Raw genomic sequence first — 20237 nt, forward strand, 5'->3', positions numbered from 1 at the left:
GCTGCACAGGCGATGAGGCGCGCCGTAGTGGAGGGCTCCGGATTAATTTTGACCACCTGGGGACCTTTAACGTGCGCCGAAATCTCGAACACACGGGCGTTTTCGCTTTCCGCCTTCACCAGAAAAGCGGCCGCTGCGGTCGGGAATCGAACCCGCGTCCTTGGGCTGAGCAGCCCCATGTCTTAGCCACTTAGCCACCGCGGCGGGTGGTGAAGTTGTATGCTGGCCCTTGTCGTTAGAGCACTTTACTCATGTGATCGCATTAACGGGCCAGTCTGGTGCATTGTAGCGAAGCCGGCGGGTGAGTGAGTGCACGATTCGGAATTAACAGTTGGGACCGTACTGGCTTTTACTCTTAGAACTCCTGGAAGAAAATCGTTTTTGCCTTTTTCAAGGGGCTTGCCGAGGCTGAAACCGCACTTTAAAGAAATAGTGTCGCCACTCAGCGTTTGGAAACCACTTACGCAGACGCAGCGGGGGGAAAAAAATGTCGGTAAGAACATGACACCGCTGTGGCGTAAAAATTGTCGCGCTAAATGAGGGAGGGAGGTGTTGGGAATTAGTGTTCAACAGTACGGGGTCCTCGCAGACAAACTGAAGCTTTATGGTGTCTCAGCGCGTCGCCTTTGCTGCGAAACGCCCATGGATCCATCGTGGACTCGGCCAGGGATCGTTAGGCGACCGCGCCGTCAACATAACGACCCAGCCGCTGCCGTGTAAAGGCTAGAAACTGTTTACCGACACGTGCGGTGATGATTTATTCGGGGGATTGTCGTTACAATGAGGAAATTATTCGCGTTGCTTCAGTGAGACGGTGGGAAGACGGAGACTGTGAGATGCACGGTACACGTTAAGCAGCCGAAGGCCAAGCGTTCGACAGCACCACGACTGTCTCTAGGGTCACTCAGAAGATGTGCTTCGGGAGCAGATCTGCGACTGGCCTCCGTGCGCGGTGAAACGCCTATGACGGGACCGGATTAGAAAGACTGCGATGGGCATTTTTTAAATAGAAGTATACAGTGCGGTGTTAAAAGATGACGAATCACTAGAGGAGCGAGCCTCGGATGATTGGATGACCGATGATAGAGAGTTGAGAAGGCGGGGTATTCCAGAAAGTACGTTTAGGAAGCTCTCTTTCGTTGAAATCGGCTCCAGGTTGAGTGTTTGCTGTCATTTGCTCGCTACATTTTCTACGTGCAGTTGCTTCGCTGAAAATTTGCAAACGGCCTTCACGAGCTAATTCCTTCCGAGTACGACAGCGCTGAGTCAGTGCTCCGCTAGTATATCGCGTCAAAATAGCGTGAAGGCGATCCTTGTTGGCGTTTATCCCTTACTTTTAGTGTTTAAAAAGTCTCTTAGTTACTCATATTCACCCTCAACCTATCTACTCGGCACTGTTCTGCCCCCGATTTTCTTTTTAACTTGCAAGAGGTGGAGCGAAAATAGGCACTTACTGGCACGTGAATCCGCAAAATTATACAAGGGAATCAGCGAAGAAAAGAAGCGTATGAAATTCCTAAATGCTGACGACGAAATCGATGCGGTTGTGCTGTACGTAGACCACGCATAATGCCTCGTGAGGTCCGCGTTTCACCATTCTTTGGCATCAGCGTTGGCTTCACCAGCCAACTGATCATTTACGTATATGTGTACGCCTAACCAGGAAATGTGATCACCTCGTAAAAGCCTAGTAAATTACGAAAGCCCCGTAAACCCCGAAAATAAATGACGCCTTGGGTCACTCCTTGTCATCGCCTACACGACAGACACAACGAGATTGGGATGCACAGTTTACGCTGCCTGGGTGATTTTGAGCTGGTTCACAGTTAGGGCTCCGCGCGCCATGTTACGCATCCTATTCGAATATTCGAAGAAGGCCTTGCGTGTGAACACTTGTGAGCCCTACTATGGATCTTGCGCTAACGGCGAGTAACTATATGCTCGCCAATTTGGTTCCAACGCATATCCGTTAACGGACAAAAACTTAGCTGATCTTCTGCTGCCTTTTTTTTTTTTGAGCAATACTGAACACTCGGCTACCTTATACAGCTGTGAAGGGTAAAGTAACCGATTGGAACGTATTTTCAGCGACGGGCAAGCCAAGCGAGACTCACGACTGGAAGAAAAAAAGCAGTCAGAAACGAGGAAGACGGAGTTCAGACGGACCCAGGACAAGCGCTTGTACTGTGTCCTTCTTTAACTCCGTCGACGTTGTTTCGCCCGTTTTCTTTTCTTCTTCAAATCACGAACTTCGACCAACTCTCCCTACTGTAAACTTTATTATATGAGACTCGGAATCAGTCATTACCTGCCAACGTGGCTCGGTCAGTTGTCACGTTGCGAGGTCACGACTCTAAACGCGCCGACCGCTTTAATTGCAGAAAAAGGGTTGGAGCAAGCCTGTCATCATCTGTCAGTGTCTGCTAATTGATACTAGCATCTACTCTACCCGCACGAGCCGACCCTTGTGTGGGGGAACACATTTCCCTAAACGCCGATCCGTTTACGATTTGTGTTGCGAACATACAAACCGACTTTCGCACAGCCGCGGGTATGTGCCGGGAAACGCGGAGACCTCTTTTGATGCCTCATACGGCGGCAATATCGAAGGCGCAGGCAGTGGCGTTTCCCCATCGCAGCCAGCCTGGCTCTAGTCCGCATGTATATACTGCGGTTCAGCTATACATTCAATTTGATTCCCGGCCGCGACGGCCGCTTTTCTGATGGAGGCGAAAAGCAAAAACGCTCGTGTGTACGAGATTTCGGCGCACGTTAAAGATCCCCAGGTGGTCAAAATTAATCCGGAGCCCTCCACTACGGCACGCCTCATCGCCTGCGTTGCGTCGGCGCGTTAAACCCTACAATCAACCATCAATCTATACATTCAATTTATCGATGCAGTCATTTAAAAGATGCTAATAAACGCAGATAGTTTAGAAAGCCCAATACAGGCTTGGAATATCCCTCTGGGAAATGGAAGTGATCGGGATACACCGTTGTCGCCGCCTAAACCAATTGCACACGAATGTACGCAGCCACTTAAGTCCCACCGCCTCGTTGTAGGTTGCTGCTGGATTCCTTACCGACATCTTCGCAAGGGAGATCGTTCTGAGCGGCGACAGGAGTAGGCTCCTCGAGGGACTGGTCAGTGGCTGGTCAGTAGTGTCGGTCAGGCGGCGCGTATAGTCCGAGAGAGTGGCGGTCGATCGGATGTCCGCTGCCGTATCTAGGCGGCGTGCGGCGTCGTCACGAGTAGAGAGCACTGTGCGCCACGCCAACTGTCGATGCAAGTTAACATATTTGGCCGATGCCTTTTAATTGAGGAAAAATAGGAAACGCGCCGGCACACAAACACGCCCGTACCAGCGCTCACCCGGCGTACCCCCTCGCCCCTCATTTCGATACGTCTCGAACGCCGTCGCGTCCACGTAGATTTGTTGGCAAGGGTGCATTAGGATGGGGCGAATACTTGTGCCGGGGCGAGAAAGAGGAATGGGGGGAGGAGTGGGTTGTAACTCGTGGTGACTGGAAGATTGAAGAGGGAAATGGAAGAAAGACATTAACGCACGGGGCGAGAGTGAGAGAGAGAGATAGAGAGAAGGAATGGAAGCGACGAGAGGGCCACGTGTTCCCGCCAGCAAATTTATTCACTCCCCTCAGAGGCCCGCAAATACGCGCTTGCTGCGGGCAATTCGAGCGGAATCACCGCGCTTCTAGCCAGTGGCGCGTAATTGCGCTTCTGAGCCAATACAGCACCGCTTACGTACGGGCAGTGGTGACGCGTGGCGTTAGCACCTGTGCAAATAGCCCTGAGCGAGGGCACACGAGCGTCCCTGCGTTTTCAGAGCACTGAGAAGGGAGGGTAGTTTCTCTCTCCCTTCCACTCGTGCTGATATGAAGAGAAATCGCTCGTACGATTAATGCGGATCCATCGTTGTATCACCGGGACGCCACTCTATTTTTGTCATGACTTGAGCGATGGAATATAACCTCTTATGCTGTTTAACTTAGTACCCGGGGGGAGTTTATTTCCCGCGTCGTACAGAAATCGAAGCGACAGCGGTTTTACCGCCGGGTCCTATAGACTAACTTCCGACGAAAAATAGGTTCCTCCTGGGTGGTGAATCTTGGATCCCAGGAAGGCAGTGTTACGAAAAAAAAAAAAATAGAAGAATCCAGCTACAATTTCGGAGGGTGTTCGGGCGTTATTTTCCCCCCTCTTGAAGACCTACAAGGCCGCTACGAGTGTTCTGCAGCCTCCGCGTATGCCAGGGCACCGTTTGTTCACTCCTGACCGTGTACTGAATACATGAATGGCTCGCGACTACCGGTCTTTTCTAGCGCTCTTTTTACACGCGCGTGTATTTTTATTTTACCTGCATGCATGAATCTTGTAATACGAACATTTCCAAATAAATGTAAGCAATGAAACCCCTCGTTCTCCCCCGCACGTGATCGCGCCAGAGAGGCCTCCTCCTCTCCCTTTATCCGCTACATTTCGCGAATCCCACTAGCCCCCAGGGAAAGCGCACAATCCTCGTTATCCGCACGCGGTCGTCCGAAGCGTGCATGTGTCATCCGCAACACTCGACCATGACCGCAATGCGAGCCCCGTACAACGCAGCGGGCCGTAGCGGCGGCCGACGTCAGTCACCTGCGGTCCGTCGCAGCCCGTGCGTCGATCGCCGATTATTCCCAAATAGTGGACGTCCGCGGGACGCAACACTGGGAGGAAGGAATTTAGCGAGGTCGGCATGAAGGGAAACGGCGCGCAGTTTGCCGAGGAACGAAGTGCTCGATTCGTTTTCGACTAGCGCGATTCGAGCTCGCTGCCAAAGCATTCTGCTCTCCGGGACACCCCGTCCGTGCTACGAAATGTTTTTTTTTTTTTTTCCTGTAACGCGCATGACCACGCGTGCGCGAGTTGAGGAGACCGAATGGCAACAGTCCGCACTCGTCGTTTCGCCGGCTAGCAGCGGGCAGAACTTCCTTTTACTCGCCGCTGCTCGTGGCGACCGAGCCGAGGTGTATCACCTCGTCGGCGGCGCCAGGGACACGCGAACGACGCGTGGATGCACTTGGCGCTTCTTCGTCGGCGCCCGGAGCGATGAGATACGGCCTTGCCGGCCGGGCAGCAGCCGCACGACGCGCGATCCGCGCACGCTGAGGAAGAGGAGAGGCGAACCTCTCGGCGTCACCGTGCACTCGCGCACGCCAGCTGGCTCGCGCCACCGACACCGCTTGCTGTTCGTTACGTTAGCCGAGCGAAACGGAAGAAAACACGTGCGCGCAGCGTGACGTCATTACGAAGGACCCGGGCAACGCACGGACCGATAACGGATCGGGAGCACTCCGCGCCTGTCTGCCCCGGTGAAATTGAAAGGCATTCAAGGCTTGCCGTTCGAGCAAAACACGTTTGCTCAAACAAGCCTTTGAACAGCGTGTGATCACGAGCTGCTAGTAATCGTGACAGTTCTTTCATGCGCCACTGTTGCGCAACCAAAGCGACTGCAAGATCCGGGTGCACTAATGAGCTCAGCACCTGCCTGGCGTCGTGGGCTTATTAAAGTGTGCGCGGGTGTTCGATTGACTGCCGGCACTGACACAAACAAAGTGCGGCGCAATGCCTACGATGTATGCTGGTGCTGCGCAGTGTCCACGAACTTTGACTGCCGGCACTGGTGGCGTACTCCGGTTAGAATCGAAACAGAGACACGCCGCTTCACCCGAGGTTACGGTATATACGTTGAGACAATCCGGTACCTAAATTATAGCGGAGACCAACTACGGCGTCCACCGAAAAACGTGCCTCCTTCTTGGTCGCTTTATTCCTTTTTGGGGGAGAATCTCGTCCAACGGCGCATGTGAGCTTCAGGAGTACCGTGTCATTAATTCTCTCCATAGCTGCTTACCGCGCGAACAGTGGACGCCCTTATTTTCTTAGTCAAGTGCGTCGGGCGAGGCCTTATCGAGGGACACTAGGGCGAGACAGTTGTCGAAACTGGCTCCTTCAAGTGAGATGGCCGGTACGCAATAATATCTTGAGGCGTTATGGTGACAACGCGCTTTTCGAAGCTCCACCCTGGTCGGGAGGGAAGTTGATCACGCCTTTATACACGGCGAAAAAAAAAAAAAAGTAAGCTAATCCTTTACGCCTTACCGCTAGCACAAGCGGCAAGTCAGTCAGGCTAGTTCTTCAGCGTTTCCTCGACGACTTGATGGACGGTAGCCGCCAAGGGCGTGCCGAATTAGTGCCACATGCTGCACGCACGCCTAGTCGCAGATGTCAGCGATATCATTGTAGGGCTCGAAAACAAATAAAGGAAAAAGAGTACGAACACACCGACAGACACGAGCGGGCGCCCCACGGCAAGTAATTCCTTACGCTTTGGTTCTTTGTTCCAGCGAAAGCATAGGCGCACGCTCGTGGCTCGCGTGCGTGGCCTTGAATTCGGATCTGAGTTCATCGAGATTTGGACGCGAGGACAACGGAGGCGGCAGGAAAGGGAGGGGCAGCCTGCACCGAGGGAAAGCACTGCATGCGCAGCCTCGGACAATGAAGGCATGAGGAGGGAGGAAAGACAATCACGGTGAATTCATTGTCTGCCAGGAAGCGCGCGTGCCGCTTCGTACCAGCCTTTTTGTCCCGAGCTTTTCAGCTTCGTATCGAATCTGCGGGCCTTTGTTTTCCAGAACTGCGGCAAATCTGCATACAGGCGCGTACTTTGTATACCGTCTTGTATAACCCCTATTGCCTCATTTTTTTTTTTCTTCACCACACTCTACCTGCTCACGCAGCCGGCACGCTGACGAATTCATGGGTGTAGCGCGCAGTGGCGCTTAGTTTAATCCTCAACTTCGCCAGCTTCGCTTCGCTTGCAGTGTGATCTGCGACTGGTGGCACAGAAAAACGTAGCGGCAGTACCAATCAGTGCCTGTCGTGCTGAATAGCACATACACCGTACTGGTTGGTCCAGATCCGGCTATTAGCTATACAAAAAAACCTCAACGTATGCAAGTAAACAAACCACACTAGTACCATGTCGGTCTCTGCGACAATCATATCTCATTATGAGCATTTCCGTTCGTCCACACTTTTAATACATAAAACTTGTAAAACATTTCTAGGTGTATGACCTTTTCCCCCGGGAGCTCTGTCTGTCCAGCTGCAAAATGTTACAGGAAGGGCGCCATGAATTTGCTGGCAAGCAGCTCCAACAGGGCCATGTTGTGTTTTTAGGCCCACCATCTTTGCACGAAAACTGAGAATTTTGTCACTTTGTTTGCCAGCGAAGGAAGAACTGGAGACGCGCATTTCTTCGACTAGGACGGAAGCTACTCTTGTAGCAGCTGTCAAAGGGTGGCTTGCAAGACAAGCCCAACAAATGGCAAAGTTGGGTATGACATCACACCCCTATCGACGTCCACGATGAGGTCGGTAGCTACCTTCGGAATATCCGCTTGGCCCAGTGCTCGCCTACAGCGGTGCGCAACAATACCAAAAAAAAAAACACTTTATTTAAACATGCATGCGAGTCCACGCCATGTGTGCATCCCCCCCCCTTCCCCCTGTTAATCGGCCAAGTTCACCGAAATGAAAAAAAACAATGAAGCAACTCGGGCAAACTGAGGAGGTGCGCACAGCGCACGCATTGCAGAAAAAAAGCCTCTCAGCGTGTTTGGCTTTTTTCTTTTTTAATTTCTCGACATCTCCACTGCATTGACTAGCGCTGTACCTGATTGCCACCTATAAAAAAAAACAGAAGCGGAGTGCAGGGGTCGCCGAGCAGCACGGGGAGGTCGGTGTTCCGCCAAAGGTGGAATTAGGAGGGCGTTTACTCAAGGCGATATTGAGCTCAGCCCCGCACATGCCAACATTCACTCGCCTTCGTGAAAGCACTGACAATGGCAGTGGAGAATTTCCTGCCTGGCCTAGTATAATAATGTAAAAGCTTCCCCCGTCTGTTGTAAAACACGTCAGTATTTATTTATTTATTTATTTATTTTTCCATCGGAATTTTGTACCGCTGATAGCTCTGCGAATGCTGCAGTACATCCCTTATTAAAGGCGAAGCTGCAAAAGACCCATTTTACTATAGCACCGTGAATTATCAATATACGGTGTTTCGTATACAAGTTTGATGTAAACTTTTCATTTGAAAATCTAATTCTTGTGGTTTTACGCGCCTAACCTATGCCTGGACTATGAGGCGCGCCTTTGTGGAGGGCTTCGTTATTAATCTAGGTAACCTGGGGCCAAATTCTCTAAAACACGGGCGTCGCTTTGAAACAACGGGGTAGCGCCATGCAAATGCATGTGTTCTGGGGTTGGGGCCGTCGCTTTGACAAATAGGGGCAAGGAGTGTGAGCCGCAGAAAAGCGCTGTGGCAAGGGCGCGAAGCGACAAGTGAAACGATGGGGGGCAGTGGGTGTCGCTTCGCGCCCTTGCCACAGCGCTTTCCTGCGGCTCACACTCCTCGAACCTATTTGTCAAAGCGACGGCCCCAACCCCAGAACACATGCATTTGCATGGCGCTACCCCGTCGTTTCAAAGCGACGTCCCGTCGTTTTAGAGAATTCGGCCGAAAGCGAAAAACGTCGACCGAAAAACGGAAGCGAAAAACGTCGACCGAAGCGCGGGGCTGCTTCTATGCAGCGTCGAGAAAGACACCCTTGTCTTGGCTATTCCACAGTTTATCGGCTTCTTTAAAAATAATTTAGAACCATTATACCGTGTAGGCGACTACACTGTATTAAAAAGGTAAAATAACGCACTAAAGACAGTACTTTACATTACTTGAGTGGCCAAATTCCAATTCGTATCTTTACTTTGCGATGACGTTTTGGTTTGCCCACGCACAGGGCACGACCAGTGACCGGAATCATTCCCCGTCGAGGGAGATACGGTTATCGCTAACCAAGGCCTTTCTGCCGCTGACGCTGCGGTTGTGCTTAGCAGGCCGTCGGGAGCATAGCGGAGCGTCAAAAACGGTCAGCTAAAACTCTCTAATGAATGAAGCTTCACTGGGCAGGAACTAGTCAGCAAGCATGGTTTGCAGAGGGGAAAAAATGTTTGATCAAGGCGTGTGTCGGGGTTTAGACATTCAAAGTCGCTGTGAACAACGCATAAACGATATGGCCAAACGTGCGTACTTGATATTTGCGCTGGTTAGCTGTGGAAACTCCTGCTACACTTCAAAAGCTCATCAATGACACTGCCGCCTTTCAGTGCCGCCTGAATAAGGGCTGCGCTTATTAGGTTCATATAATGCAGTGCTGGTAATGTAAACACGCACTGCTGGGGTCGAGGCAGAGGCCTCGAAGACCCGCTGCTAGAACGCCGCATCCTTGGCCCTCATGTGGCCGTCAAGAAATAGCTCAACTTCCACCACACTTGTTGCAACAGCTGGATACCTCTCCTGAGCTTCTCTCTCATCCGCGCTGGAGATGTAGGGCCGTACCGAATCACTCCTTTCGTGCGTCGCCGAAGGTCGCTCGCGGAAATTCATTCCGAGTTGGCTTCCTCGTCATTAGAATAAGTGTGTCCGGCAGCGCGGAGGGCCAAGGCTTTTCCAGTCGCTGTTTGTTGGCTTGTTTGTTTGTTCGTTTGTTTGTTGATGCCTATTTCGCTGGTCGAGTTCACGCGAAATGAGAACTTAGATTAAGGCGGGCTCGCCTATGTGGGAATAAAAGCTGCCCAAAGCAAAGTTTGTGGACGATTGCACAAATAACGGGAAAGCAAGCGTACTTATTCTGCGCAACAACAACAACAACAAGAAAAAAAAAACACGGTGAAAATCGATCGCTTTAAAAGTGGGTGTAAGGGTATCAACGGCCTCGCGAAATAGTTTTTGCTGCTGTACAGTACATCGTCGACCCCGCTGAATAATGTTCGCATTAATATTGTCCGCAGTGCGAACAAAGCACGTAGTGCGAGTTGAATGCAAACGAACTGCTTTTAACCGCGCCGGTGTTGTGTTTCACGTGTTCTCAGCCTTTCATGCACCGTGGCTACTTCTTTTTATGCGAAAGTATTGAAGAGCATTGTTTTTATGCGAGAGCAATAAATGGCCCAGTGGGAGAAAAAGCCCGCGCCGTGTCGCACCTCCGCACGTCTTGAGGAGCGGATGAGGTGGCACTGCTACTCTCGACTGCAGGGATTCTGGTTCCTCACCCCAAGAGGAGAGGAGGAATAGCGTTGTGTCCATATGATGTGCATCAGTGTGGCAGGTTCGGAAAGTGGCGCGCCCACTGGCTGCGACGCGTTCTATTGCGCGGGGACATTCAGCGGCTGAGTGGGACAGTCTCTCAAGCAGCGAAACGGCTCCCAAAGCTCCCATTGGCTACGACACATTCCCTCGTTGGTGTATTCGCCAGCGCCCAACGCCGTTCTTCGTCTTACCAATGATGTGATGATGGCACAGCGCAAAACTCGAAGAAGCACTCAGCTGAGTAAATTTAGACATTGATGATATCGCACTGACAACTCAAGAAGAGGTGCTGGTGTCCTCGAAGTTTTTTATGTTTTGTTTTGTGTAGCGCATCTATTTTAAGCCATGTAAGCCAGGTGTCATCCTTTTCCTGTCATAAGAACGATACGTGGACAGCTGAGACCGTAGTCATCTGGACTTTGCATTGAAGCGAACAAAAGACGTCAACATTGGGTTCCGAATGGTTCAGCATGAAAAAAATTCGGGGTTTTCACGACACACTTTTTCCTTCGAGGAAAAAAAAAAAAAAAGAAAGCGGGCGGGTGGGGGCGCGGTGACAAGACGGGAAAGAAAAGCGAAATTCCATGCGAAGTGGGGAGAGGGGAAATTGGCGTCCCTAATAAGCCTTGAAAAGCGCAATGCGTCACCCCCTTTCAGCCACGACCACCGCGCAAGCAGCGGCGAATTCCGACCGCCATTTTCCTCCTTCCTGTTGTCATAAATCCGGTATTTTTTTTCCCCTACGGTGGTGACAACTTCCTGGAGATCAGACGCCATCGACAACCACGAGCTGCTACCAAGCTACGGAGGCACACGCCATAGGATGCCTACAGTGATGGGAGAGTGATGGCGCACGCGAGCGGGTCAGACGGCGCTCGGCGTTCGCTCTCGCCCCCCCCCCCCCCTTGTTTTATTTCGCGTTTTCTGCCTTAATCGCCCCAAGGCCGCACCGTTATGTTGGCCGGACCATAGTGGGGCGAACCAATCACGCGAACAAGGAAGCAGCTACAATAGCAAAAAGGGAACAGTCGAAGGACAAAGGACGGGACCCTTGCAGGCCTGTCAAGGCTGCCGGGTGTAAACACCTCAAGAGGCCGGACACTTCCGGGCCTCCAGGCACGAGGACATATGGGGGCTATACTTGCGGCTCTTTTCATTGGATTTGTGGAAGCTATCGATCCAAGTAAACTGGCAACCTAAATTACATTTCAAAGACACCTGTATAATATGCAATTTAGGGATCGGCGCCTATTTTGTATTGTCATCCGCGTCATAGCTCTAACATGCAACGAATTACACTTTCCGGGCCGGAAACAAAAGTTATCGGTACAGTGTTGGCGATGGCTACTGTCCCGCGGGAATAGTCAAAGAGCATCAGCGTTCTTTAGGCTGCATGGCGGTATTTAGTGCGCTCAGCAATTACGCCCACCAGGGACGGAGCCGCGCTCATAGCTTTCCTACATTCTCAGTTGAACATGAAAGGAATGGTGACTTTGGAGGAACCACGAGGAAGACAGAAAAGACACCTTAGTCATTCCTTGCGACTTGTCAGTGCGATGGCATTAAGGTTCAATTGGACGCCGCTAAGCGCTCCTTGGAGTGTTGCGCTGCACTGCAGGCGTTTCGTCCTCATGCCGCTTGAGACGCTTTGCTTTCGTTTCGCCTGTGCTGCCGCGCAGAGCATCTTGTCTCGCTGGTGACTGTCGCCAGGAGAATGTAGAGCACGCGCTATGGAATGTGTCGCTGCCAATGCGCGTGGCCAGGCGTTGCCCAACAGTCCCTCTTTGTGCCGTCTGTGGGGTTCGGCGTTGGCCAGTAGACCTTTGCGGGTATGTGCTACGCCTCGGGGGCTGAATCGCGGCCTAGGTATGCGAGAACGTCGCTTCATGACCTTGACATCGCATCTAAATAATTGGCGAATCTTGCGTAAGCTTCCGACGACAGCGGTCACCGTCATTGGCAAAGCCTCGTTCAGGTGTAACCGAAAGGGGAACGGGTGAAATGGCTGTTTGTTGCTAATGGCTGTTTGTTGCTCCTGACAGCAGCTTTCATCGTCACTAGCCAATTCACCTAAGTGGGTTATGTGCTGTGCCTATACTATTCCCATTTACCGTGTGGTTCTTTAATGCCAAGCATAAATGTTCGTATACGGACGTGCCAAGCGACGTAAAAATTGTTGCCCATCGACTTGCGTGTGCCGCCTGTCGACGTTTTCTAACTCCAAGTCCTCAGCGCACGCATCAGGGTCCACCTTGGGTAACCTACAGGCACCGAGTAAAGTTAGCGTAGTGGATGCGTGCTCAACTGGCACTCCGATGGCCTGTGTTCGGTTGCCACCCAGGCCCAAATTTACGGCATTTTCTTTTCGACACGAGATCTTTTTACTTTCTTCCACTTTGCGCCGCCGGCCATTTTAGGAGCCATTCCGCTGCTACAGACACAGACGCCGGACGTCGCTTTGCCGCTCAGTGGGCTATCTAATGCCTTAGAAATGATACAACTTGCTCATTCGAGAGACTGCAAGGTAAGAATGGCAATCATGCCCATTGTACCGCAAGCTTCAAACATGTAAGCTACACAACAATGAAAGTAGATGGACAGGCAGTTTATCGCACTGCCAATGTGACGTCACAGGGACTAGCGCGTGCATGACAAAAGGAGCGCGAAAACAAGCGAAAGAAGGACGACAGCGGTGCCGGTGTTGTCACCTCTTCTTGCGTGTCCTCGCTTGGCTTCGCGCCGCTTTTGCTGTGCGCTGCTACTACCAAATCGCCCCAACTCGCCACCTTGCTAGTATGGCAATCGGCAGCCCTCCAGCGAAAGCTGCCACCAGTTAACATGATTCGTAGAGTGCAATGGTGCATCTGGTTCCGTTTGGCCGCACCGCGCTTGAACGCGGTGCGGCCAAGTCTCGCTTTACAAGTCTCGGCTTACCGGCCCGCACTCTGTGGGTGGAACAGGGATCCTCCATGCCAAAGAAATATGTGTGAAAAACGAATGCCAGTTTGCGTCTCGGGGACGTTTGGTAGCGCAAAGTTTGAATGTTCGTTAATGTGCGTTTTTTTTTTTTGAAAATACGTATTTTGAGACCGAAATAGAGGGGAGCAAGTCGTCGGAGGCTAATTGTTTTGAACAAAACCAGGGTGTATGTTTTCTCTGTGGTCTCTTTAAAACGTAAATATCAGATGCGCGCACTCAGACAAAAAACTTAACCGGGGTCGCAACAAAAAGCACTTCCTTTCGTATCACATCTCCTTATTTATACAGAGCGTACATTTTAACTACGTTAGACAGCATTCAGACAACTTGAGCTTAAAATGCAATCGCGCATGAATACATTGGGGACATCATATGAGGAGTGGGGACGGACGATGAGTAGTTGTTTTCAAAGCCGAAAAATAGGCCATTTACCTCATGGTTCATTCATTTCACACCGGCTAACTCCTTGGTCGTAGCTAGCTTGTTTGTGTCGTCGTCCGTCAGCAGAAAAGGTTTTGCGGCAAGACCAACTTTCTCGCGAGTGCTTGTAGCTCTCAGTCTAATGCACATGTCTGGGAAAACTCATCGTCGAATTAGCCGCAAAAAAACGATTCCCATATCACTATGGAGTTGTAAACAATGAAAATCTCGCCTGATGTCAACACCCGAGCTTCTAGGGGAGGAGGTTGGTTCGAGTATCTGTCGTAACACGTCCTTTATCGGAACTATACCGGGACAAATTATATGGTTTTGGTCTGCTCAATTAACTACATAAACGTGCGGAGCTTTAGCACAGCAAGTATCATGTATTTATCAGTCGCAGCTTCAGTACAAATGCCATGAAGCCGCAGCTCCAAAGCCACTACAGCTGCATCGAAAAGCCGCCGTGTAACGGGCAGACCACGTTTGTCTGCTCGGATACCGGTGTTACCCTTTAAAATATCATTAGGCTAATGCTTTCAGCACAATGCTGTGTCGCAAATAAAGAACAATAGTGTTTTATTTTGTTTCTTGTCCTTATTGGAACGACGCCCTGATGAATATGCTCGGAAATAAAAGCAGCGAAAATTTCAATTCAAAGCGCATTTGTCATTCCTTGTGTAATGCCATTTTCATTGGTATTTTAAAGGCTTCGCTGCCCAATTATGTGACCAGGGATGAGTGTCAACCATCCTTTTAACGTAAATCAACGTTATGCCTGACATCTGACGCGCGGTCTGTCATCTACCTGCGTGTCCGTACGAAAGAGGATATAAAGATCTCCCTGTACATGTCCCTCAAAACACGGTTGATATAACGACATCGAGGAGCAGCCGGCCGTTAACTATCTCTTCAGTTGCGAGGCTGCCCCATAATCACGGTCTGGACATTGTTCAGTGTTTGGTTTACGCGACGGCCATTCTCGAATCTAAAGCGATTTCCGTAAAAGAACAGCGATTTAATGGCCAGATCTAGAGGCCACACAGCCAGAGGAGAGCGCAGTAGGTGAATCAAAAAAAAAAAAAAAAAGAGAGAAGGTACACTTTAAAAAATGTCCGCGAGTTTGCTTCCCTACAGCACACAGAGAAGGCCAATCACTGCGATGAAAGCGGTAAAATCGTTCAATGACGACGCCCAGCATAAGATTTGGCTCGGAAAAGGTGATCCGCCCGGTGACATGTCGCAGATCACATTTTTCAGTCAAATCACCAGTTGGGCCTCTTCATTCGCCACATTTGTTCCCTCGGATGCGGCGGTTTGTCATTGAGGTGCATAGTGGCAAAGCAGGACCACAGAGATTTTTTAAGGTATGCTATGCTATCCCACTTAAGTGGTGCAAGCTACAAGCCGGGCCATCGGCTGTGACCTACACTAGAGGTGGCCATCATTTCGAGACATCCGACGAAGAAAACACGTCCGAAATTCCCAGCTGGTCGTGGAGACGTCGGCGTTCACGAAAGCCAAGGCAACGCTGCATTTAATTGAGTGGAACGGCAGCGAGCGTCTCTGTATCAGCGCGTAAGCGCTCTTTGACGGGTCTGTCCGACTGTCCGAAATGGCGACACCATGCGTTCTATATGTGTACACTGGGCCGAGTGGAATATTCGACAATCGAGCCGTATGGCCTCCATGGCACACATACGACGAGTTGTACGTGTGGAGATGAGCCCCATGGACGGAATTCTCGCACGCAATCCGATAATCACTGCCAGGGAATTCCCACACATGTTAGCGTTCAAGAGCATACTAAACTGGTACCGTAAACGGCGTCGAAAAATGTTCTGTCCGAGCGCTGGCTTATTCAAGCTCCGATTTTACACCGCTTGAGCAACACCGGGCTCGGCAATGGCGCTCGTGTAGTTCGTTTCCAATTCCCGTAGCTTGCTTGCATAGAGAGGAGACGTTTGGTAACTCTTCCGCTAAAGAAGTAATTTTGCGGACTTGTTATTACGTGATGACTGTAGCCAAACGTAGCTTTATTAAAGCTCCGTGGGATAGTTTGTCGCGGATATATGCCTGGCGGTTCTTATACGGCCATGGTGTACATCCAGTGCCGTGCGAGAGACCGAGATAGAAACAAAGAAAGAGAGAGAGAGGGAGAAACAAAAGCAAATCACCCTAGACTATGTTAGACGTTGAATACCCTTTACCGTGGAAGGATGTGGCCTTCGACTGTGCACGCAAATGTAGCGGTTTAAGAGGAAAGATTGCGCCTGAGAAATTAGACATGCGTCTTGAATAGTATAGCAGGCAAGCGGCTGTGTAGCAAAGCTTTTCCCACGGGACACTTTCTCACACCGCGCCGAAGGAATGGTCCAGAGCAACAACTGGAGCGCGCAGTACGAGATGAGTGACGAAACGCGAAGTTGGAGCTAGACGACAAAATTTGCCCCCTTATGGTGCCAGGCACGACACAACGTGCATACGCATATATCTCTACGCTGGCGGCGTCACCGCGTGTATGCTTCAGGAACGACGGAGCGGGGAGGTTATTTTCCTCGGAGGAGTTCACTACGTAATATGGGTCAAGTTTGAGTACATATTACGCCATTTTCCTTTCCTCAGTTTTGTTTTCTTCAAACGTTCGCTTTTTTTCCCTCTTGTTTATCCTCCCCTCGTCGCCAACTGCCTGTTATTTATATAGTCGCGCGGAAGATACGCTTTTCCAATTTCAGCGCGACGCGGCCGCTTTCCACCTGGCCCGCTTCCCGATCCTATAAAGCACCAGTCATCTGACGACATTTCCGCCACGCGTCTTCGCCTTGTTTTTCAAATGCCCGGCGGTTCATTGCGGCGGAACGACCGAGCTACAAACATGGCTGCGCGCTTATTTGTAGTAAAGAAGTTTTTAAACCTAACCGCGAAAACAAAGAAGGTTGGAGAGGAATGTTCGCGTGGACAACAAAGAATAGGCCGGATTTCGCTATAATCCGACTTTAAAAGCCACTCGGGGCTCGAACGCGCGGTAAGAATATTGGAGGCACTGACTGTCAAGTGTAGGCCCGTAGAATGTGGGTAAGAAGTGTTCTCCCCTTTCTCTGCGAACGCGGAACTTCGAAGCTTAAGACTGCTTTCGTCTTGCCGCGACGTGAACGATATCGATGGAACCTCAAAAGAAACTCCGCACGTTGTACTCTCCACCTTAGTTGGCTGGCGCATTGCTGGATTGATTCAAACAGGGGCCGATAAGTAAGCATTTAAATGCTTCATCGTTACAATAAATAAAATGCGGATAAAAATGTTCGTGGCGTGTGCTGCGATAACAAACTTTTTGTTAGTTTTCCGGAAATAAACATCGCCTCGATCGTGAGGCTCCACAGACACTCCGACCCGGTCGCTTTGACGGCGCTGTCTATACTGGGACGTGGAATGAGTACGCTATAGCTACACTCTCTAAGGGATGCGTGGGTGTGTGCAGGTGTTTTAAAGGTTCAAGTAATCGACTGAGTCCTCGTGTAATATATTAGTGCTGGCGGGTCGTGAGGAAGCGTTGGGGGAAGCCGACTTTCAATTGGGAAACAAACATTTCTTCTAACTTCACGGGCTAATTATCCGAAACGTCGGCTGAAAGTTGTCCCCCAGTTCCCGCTGGCAGTTTTCGCAAGCTGTATAGTTATCCAATTAGTGAGCTAGTTGCAGTGCCGTGCGCGAGTAGCCCTGCCGGAATTACGTTAAAGAGAAAGCTTCGGGGGCAACTTTGTTTCTATGTCTTTTTCTTTCTCACGAAGAGTCAACAATTAGCTGCGATACGTGGAAACTCCTGGAAGGACCGCAAAAAAAAAGAAAAGAAAAGAAAGCCCCGGGCAAAAAACTCTTTTCAACAAGTGAGCTAGGACCCTATAACATTTTATATAACATTTTCTTCTATAACATTTCTATATCTATAATATTTCTATAACATTTCTTATAACACTTTCCACGCTCCGAATAAATAATTTCTGGGCTATGCCGCAGTTCCCCCCGTCGCTGAAGGCGCTCTCTATAGATGTGCGTTGTACAGAGCGAGGAATGGTACTCACTTCGTGGTCCAGCAGGTCCGCCTTGCTGAGCGAGACGTACTCGGTCTGCTTGATGAGGTCCATGGCGTCGATGAGGTCCAGGTCTCGCTTGCGCAGACCGGTGCCATTGCGCGGCAACAGGTCGGCCGCCGTGGTGGTGGTGGTGGTAACGGTGGTGGTGCCGTTCATCTCGGGCTTCGTCTCGCTGCTCATGGCGAAACTCTGCGTCGCCAAAGAAGAAATAAGAAAAGATGGGGAAGAAAAAAAGGTTAGCGGGTACGTGTAAAGCGAATAGGTGCAAGGCTCTGAAGCACGATATAGATAGCCTCACAAGGAGTCTGCAAAGACTGGAAGTTTGAGCGGCTTGCTAGCAGCACTTCTCGCAACAGCCGCACGGTTGATATGCTATGCGCTTTACGGGTGGCGCATACCATAATTTCCGATGCTGCGAGACGGTACCCTAAATTAACGACACTGATGGGTCATGCGGTCGCATTTATACTGTACCTGGGAAGCATCAGTTACGTACGTGTTAGATAATCACCAAACGCGTCCGTACTCAATCATTCCAGACGTGCGGGAATGCGTAAGTGCAAAATAACGGCAGCAGTGGCCGCAGTGATACGAACAAAGCTTTTTTTCTGAATCCGTACATCGCAGCTCGATTGACATGTAACCAGATATGACGTAGACCGCTTGTGAGGTGCGTCAAATAGCCGAGAAGGCACACTATGACACTCTTAGCCCTTCAAGGAGATTAATTTATCATGTCATGAGGCAAAACAAGAACCGATCGTAACTATTTTTGATTGAAATAGTAGAAAATCTTGTCGATATGAAATTTATCATAAGCAGTACTCGCTCATAGCAAGGAAATCACCGGGATCAATTCAGCTTATGAGCGGTGCGAAATACACCGAACCACAAAGTGTGTGTGTGTGTGTGGGGGGGGGGGGGGAGAAAAATATTCCCGATACAAAATATTTCTAATTAACTGTTGCAGCAGTACACGCTCGTTGCAACGAAATAACCAACGGACCAGGATTCCAAGCCTTGAGAAATACAGGGAACACAGTAGAAACATTTTGTCCGTTCACTCGACCAAAAAAAAAAAAAAGCGAACGAAATGCTGCAAACGCATCAAACTATTCCGGGCCGCAGCTTCGCGCTATCGGGCAGGAGCATTGAACGTACTTCACCTGGGGGCAAAGGAGGTCGATCCTGCAACTCGAGCCGAGACTCGGAACACCCACAGACACAGCGCACCGGACGCAGAGTAGCGCACAGCGTCACTAAAGCAGCTCCCGGCGTAAATGCGAGGCCACCGCGCAGCTGCTAGCGACCGACAGGCAGAACACGTCCGCTACGCGGGATCGCACGGATGGGCAGCAGTCATCGGCTTTTGGCCGCCGTCTTCATATCCGCCCCCCAACCGCTCTCTCTCGGCCGCCAGGTGCGGCCAACTCAAAACGCCCTCGCAGAACCTCCGGAGGCACCACTGAACCCTTTTTCTTCTTCTCTCTTTAGAGCGAGGTGGCCAACTCCTCGACGGAGGTGGAAGCGCTGGGGGAGGGAGTGAGGGCGACTTGTACTAGACGGAACACATTGAGCTTCCGCGGATTGGAGGAAGCAGAAAATGAAGATCTCGTTTGCCGGAGCGCTTCCCAAATGAGCGCACCCCCTTCCCCTCCCCCTTCCCGTAATAATCGGAGGCAGCCAAGCGAACCCCACCGACCGCGGGCGGTGTCTGTCAGGTGCGCGCACGACGTCCCCAGCGAACGCACAATGAGGGGCACGTCGTTTCGCCGCCGCGTAACACGTTCCTGTTGCGCGCGGGGCCAGGCAGCGCCGATACTCGGGGGCCAGCCCAAAAACAGGCAAGATTAATAGGAAACCTGCGCGTTCGTTTCCCGTCCCATTGTGGGACTGACAACAGTGCCAGGAAAGACAACTGACAGTATTTGGAGAGCGAAGGTCGCCCCAATCTTGTCGAACACTGGCGACGCTTAACGATGTCTCCACGTGCACATAGCATTATACGCATTTTTTGCTAGGAGAATTCGTCACAAGTGAACTCATCACAGCCAACTCGTCGTAGGTTTACTCGTCAAATTGGGCAAGTCGTCATAGGCCATCTCGCACTAGGAAAACTCGTAACCTAGGGCAACTGGACACTTACCCATCTCGTCCCAATTTACGTTTTTGGTCAATGATATTCAAGTGAAAACACACACACACACACACACAAGAATTCGTATATTTCCCTACTTATGCGTAAACATTCTTCCGCACCCCTCCTTCGATTCACCAACCCTACGTTTACTTGGTGTCCTTGGAGGAACACACAATACCAGACGGCGTATTTTGTTGGTTCTTTTGTGCTTTGTTGAGATAATCGCGTGAGGTCACAATATTAGTTTTTGTTTATTCATTTTCATTTTTTAATTTTGCAGTTTTATTTTTAGGTAATCCGGTGACGGTGCTCTATTTGGTAGATGTTCGGGACTTGGTTCTGCATTTCCTGTTTTTAGTATTTCGTTTTCATTCATTTTATTTCATTTCATTTTTT

General features: G+C 50.5%; 1 protein-coding gene across 5 annotated transcripts in view; it reads right to left on the reverse strand.

Annotated features, from left to right (window-relative positions):
* Positions 1-20237, reverse strand: part of LOC144138695 (acyl-CoA Delta-9 desaturase-like) — a 133888-nt gene that overhangs the window by 39848 nt on the left and 73803 nt on the right. For 2 of the 5 annotated variants that reach the window (XM_077671119.1, XM_077671114.1), the window contains exon 2: positions 17690-17890. In XM_077671119.1, coding sequence (XP_077527245.1) covers positions 17690-17881 — 192 coding nt within the window. In that variant the 5' untranslated portion in view covers positions 17882-17890. Of the gene's footprint in view, positions 1-3083; positions 3327-17689; positions 17891-18862; positions 19071-20237 lie in introns of those variants that run through there. The other 3 variants (XM_077671098.1, XM_077671105.1, XM_077671127.1) reach the window with 3 other exon arrangements.

Source organism: Haemaphysalis longicornis, unplaced genomic scaffold (assembly GCF_048455015.1).
Source record: "Haemaphysalis longicornis isolate Haplotype H1 unplaced genomic scaffold, Haemaphysalis longicornis Haplotype H1 scaffold_1, whole genome shotgun sequence".
Lineage (NCBI taxonomy): Eukaryota > Metazoa > Arthropoda > Arachnida > Ixodida > Ixodidae > Haemaphysalis > Haemaphysalis longicornis.